Source organism: Malania oleifera, chromosome 9, assembly GCF_029873635.1.
Source record: "Malania oleifera isolate guangnan ecotype guangnan chromosome 9, ASM2987363v1, whole genome shotgun sequence".
NCBI lineage: Eukaryota > Viridiplantae > Streptophyta > Magnoliopsida > Santalales > Ximeniaceae > Malania > Malania oleifera.
In genome coordinates this window covers 7,513,091-7,516,938 of record NC_080425.1, presented here as the reverse complement: position 1 = coordinate 7,516,938, position 3,848 = coordinate 7,513,091, and the positions used below count along the sequence as shown (strand labels likewise).

Below are 3,848 nucleotides of genomic sequence, written 5' to 3'. Positions count from 1 at the left end.
AGAATTCACAGTGGCATGGAGACACATGTACTTAATAGAATCAAGCCATCATGGTTCGGGAACCCAGGGAAACTATGAACTATGGTTGGATAATAGAGTGAATCCACAAGTCAAACAAATGCCAAAGGTCCCTATAGCTCAAACTAAAGCACCAGCGGAAAACATACAGTCAGAATTGCAAGAAGTGCTACGCTTCCCAGAAGAAAAATCCATGTGGGTAGTAATGTAGGCTCAACGGAAGATGCAAAAAGAGGAGAAGTTGGTTACCTTCTATCGCAGTAAAATAAAGCGGCAAAAAGCTCAGTGTATACAATCAAAAAGGGAAATAATGGCTTTAAGAAGGAAAAGACGTGCACTCCAAGTAGCACTAGACCAGAAGTCTCACATGTTAGAAGAGGCCAAAACCAAAAATGAAAGGAAATCAATCTACATACAGGAACAGGAGAGTCAGTAGGATGAGCAGAGAGGCAAATATATCCAAGTGCTGGAGAAGATGGAGCCATGCATAACAAAATCTAATTACTGGGAAGCCAAGTTTCGGGCTTTGCATAAGAAGATGGCACAGCAAAAAGGAAAAGCATCTCAAGAAAGAAGGGGTCGTGTAATCATGAGCAAACCTTTAAATATTGATCCAATATCTGCTTAGCTCATTCACAAAAGTACTGTAGGCAATAAAAGAATAAAGAGCAAGGATGTATGAAATATTGTATGAAAGGATCCTTTTAATGAAAAGAAGGGTTTTTCCAAGATGATGATGATCTTTTCCTTGAACCTTGGTTAAAGTACATTAGATTGCATATATGTCCATGTTTTCATAGTGGTGAATTGCACACATGCCTTAAAAACTCATTGCATCTCATGATCATGCATTAAACATTCATGCACTCATAATTATGCATTTGTGGTTCTAAAAAGGAAAGTTTTGGTTTGCAGATCCTAACCAAAGTTGTCGTTTAAGTTGCAAGAAGCAACATTGAGACCACTACACATCAATATAATACCAAGTGAAAGGCAAGAGAAATGAGCGAACAACTGGAAAATAGGGTCCTGGGCATAGAACAAGGACAGGAAGAATTGAATGAGAAAATGAGCAAAATATTGGAATTGTTGATGAACAAAGGAAAAGTGGTACAGAATGATCCTGAGACAGATACAGACCCCACTCATCCTCTGGGGTTCACTTCGGTTCATGGACAAACATCAGCTCCACCACCTGGCGTTATGGAGGGTCCAATCCCAAATATATCTCTATTCATCCCTACTGTGCCAACACAAGGGTTCTCCGCGACAGGAACACTTCTGGTAGTAGCTTTTGATATAGGGGTGAACAAATCTGAGGTCGAGCATCATTATGACGTGCTAGAGGAGCTCTTGAAAGCTATTAAAGGATTTAGCACATTCGACTCTGTTGATCCTAGTGACCTTTGTTTGGCACCAAAAGTGATCCTACCACCAAAATTTAGAATCCCTGAATTTGAAAATTTTGATAGAACCCGCTGTCCTAGGACCCACTTGCGCCTCTACTATCAGAAAATGGCCGCTCACTCAAATGATGAGAAATTAATGATGCACTGCTTTCAGGATAGCTTGAGTGGAGCAGCTATTAGATGGTATATTCAGCAAGACCGAGCCCAGATTCGCACTTGGAGAGATCTAGAAAATGATTTTATATCTCAGTACCGTCATGTAATAGAAATGGTACCCGATCGCATGACCCTACAAAGTATGGAGATGAAGCCTACCGAAACATTTAGGGAATATGCGTACAAGTGGAGGGACATTGCCATCTAAGTGAGCCCTCCAGTGGAAGATAAGGAGGCTCTATCCTTATTTGTTAACACCTTGAAGGAGCCATACTTTGAACATCTGTTGGGGGCGAGCCCTTATGATTTCATGGATGTAGTGTCGACAGGAGAAAGGATTGAAATAGTCATCAAAACAGGCAAGGCCAGAGGCCAAGGACCGATCAAAAAATGGGCCAAAAAAAAGAAGGACGACGAAGCTCTAGTGATCCAAAACCATTCCAACCGAGGGGGATGTAATTAATGGCTCAAAAGGAACTTCGACTATGAACCCGTTGTCAACCAAGCTGCACATTCAAGCATAGGGCCTCAAGTCATTTCCTATAAGGCTACACTAGTCCAACCAAATGCTCAAACACAGGATAGAACATTTTAGAGAAATTTTAAGAAAATTGATCCCATTCCCATGCTCTATTCAGAACTTTTTCCTCAATTGGTCGAAAGACGAATGGTCTCAACCGTTCCAGGAAAACCTGTCCATCCTCCCTTCCCGAAGTGGTATGATCCTGAAGCCTGTTGTGCTTTTCATGCCAATATTCTTGGTCACACCATTGATCAATGTTGGGCTTTTAAACACAAAGTTCAGTCACTAAGGGATGTAGGATGGTTGGCATTTGACAACAAACAACCAGGTATACAAGGCAATCCTCTGTCAGATCATAGGGGAGGAACCATTAATGTCTTAGAAGAAGGATCAGAGGCAGTGCATAAACTAGAAGTAGAACAAAAATCGCTAGACTAGGTGTTCTATAATTTGGGGTGGATAACAGAAAAAGTGACCTGCCAAAGGGGGACAATCTGTCAGTGCCAGGGCAAAGGAGCACAGTCAGTACAGAATTGCAAAACTTTCCAGCAATACATACGAAGGATTATAGACTTCAGATGGATAGAAGTGGGAACGATTGAAAAGATAAATGAAGTCCATGTTATTGGGGAATGCGAACCAGAACACCCGCAATACACCAATCGGCCGTTTATTCCTAACTCAAGAAGGGTTCCCCTTTTAGAAGAGCCACCAACACAACTTATGATATCCACACCGAGACCCTTCCCATATGAGAGCAGTCAAGAAGTGCCTTGGAATTATAACTTTCAGGTCAGAATAGAGGAAGGTGCTAACAATATGGTAGGGGTCGGAGGTGTAACCCGAAGTGGCAGGGTATATACACCAAAATTGATGGAAAAGGCTAGTAAGCAGAAAACAAGAGAGTCGGACAAGGTAGTCAAGAAATCGGTACCATACAAGGAAGCTGAAGAATTCTTGAAGTTGATTAAACATAGTGAATACAGCGCGGTGGATCAACTTAACAAAATGTCGGCTCACATCGCAGTGCTATCTTTGTTGTTAAATTCAAAAACACACTGGGATGCTCTATTGAAGGTTCTTAATCAGGCGTACATTCCGTAGAACATTAGCGTGGAGAACTTCCAACATGTAATTGGGAGTCTCACGACAACCAATTATATCACATTCTCCGATGAAGAGATACCATCTGAAGGCCAAGGCCACAATAAAACACTTCATATCTCCACCAAGTGTAAAGACCACATGATAACCTAGGTGTTGATTTACAATGGATCTTCATTAAATATGATGCCCCTAACTACACTGCAAAAGCTACCAATTGAAATCACATACATGAAGCAAAACAATCTGGTTGTAAGGGCTTTCGATGGAACCCGCAGATAATCTATTGAATCCATCGAAGTTCCTATGCAGATCAGACCTATAACTTTTGATATCACTTTTGAGGTAATGGTCATAGCCCCGTCATACAGTTGCTTGTTGGGCCGACCTTGGATTCATAACATAAGGGCAATTACATCTTCTCTCCGTCAAAGGGTGAAGTTTGTGGTAAATGACAAAATGATATGTGTGTATGGAGAAACTGATTTGATGGTCACCAAACCCTCATCCACCCTGTATGTAAAGGCTACAGAGGAAATTCCAGATGATTCCTCTTGAGCTTTTGAAGTAATCAACGCCACTATCGTGACAGAAGGTTCGCTGATACCCAACTCTTAGATCTCTTCTACAGCCCGAAT

At 41.5% G+C, this 3,848-nt stretch overlaps 1 protein-coding gene across 1 annotated transcript; it reads left to right on the top strand.

The window, feature by feature from the left end:
* Positions 1-1,110: 1,110 nt before the first annotated feature.
* On the top strand, positions 1,111-1,791 carry LOC131164473 (uncharacterized). Its single transcript, XM_058121685.1, has one exon. It carries the CDS (start codon positions 1,111-1,113, stop codon positions 1,789-1,791), a length of 681 nt encoding a protein of 226 aa, XP_057977668.1.
* Positions 1,792-3,848: the final 2,057 nt, after the last annotated feature.

What these genes read in the sequence shown, in the direction of transcription:
- LOC131164473 (XM_058121685.1), top strand. Translation starts at nt 1,111, where the DNA reads ATGAACAAAGGAAAAGTGGTACAGAATGATCCTGAGACAGATACAGAC.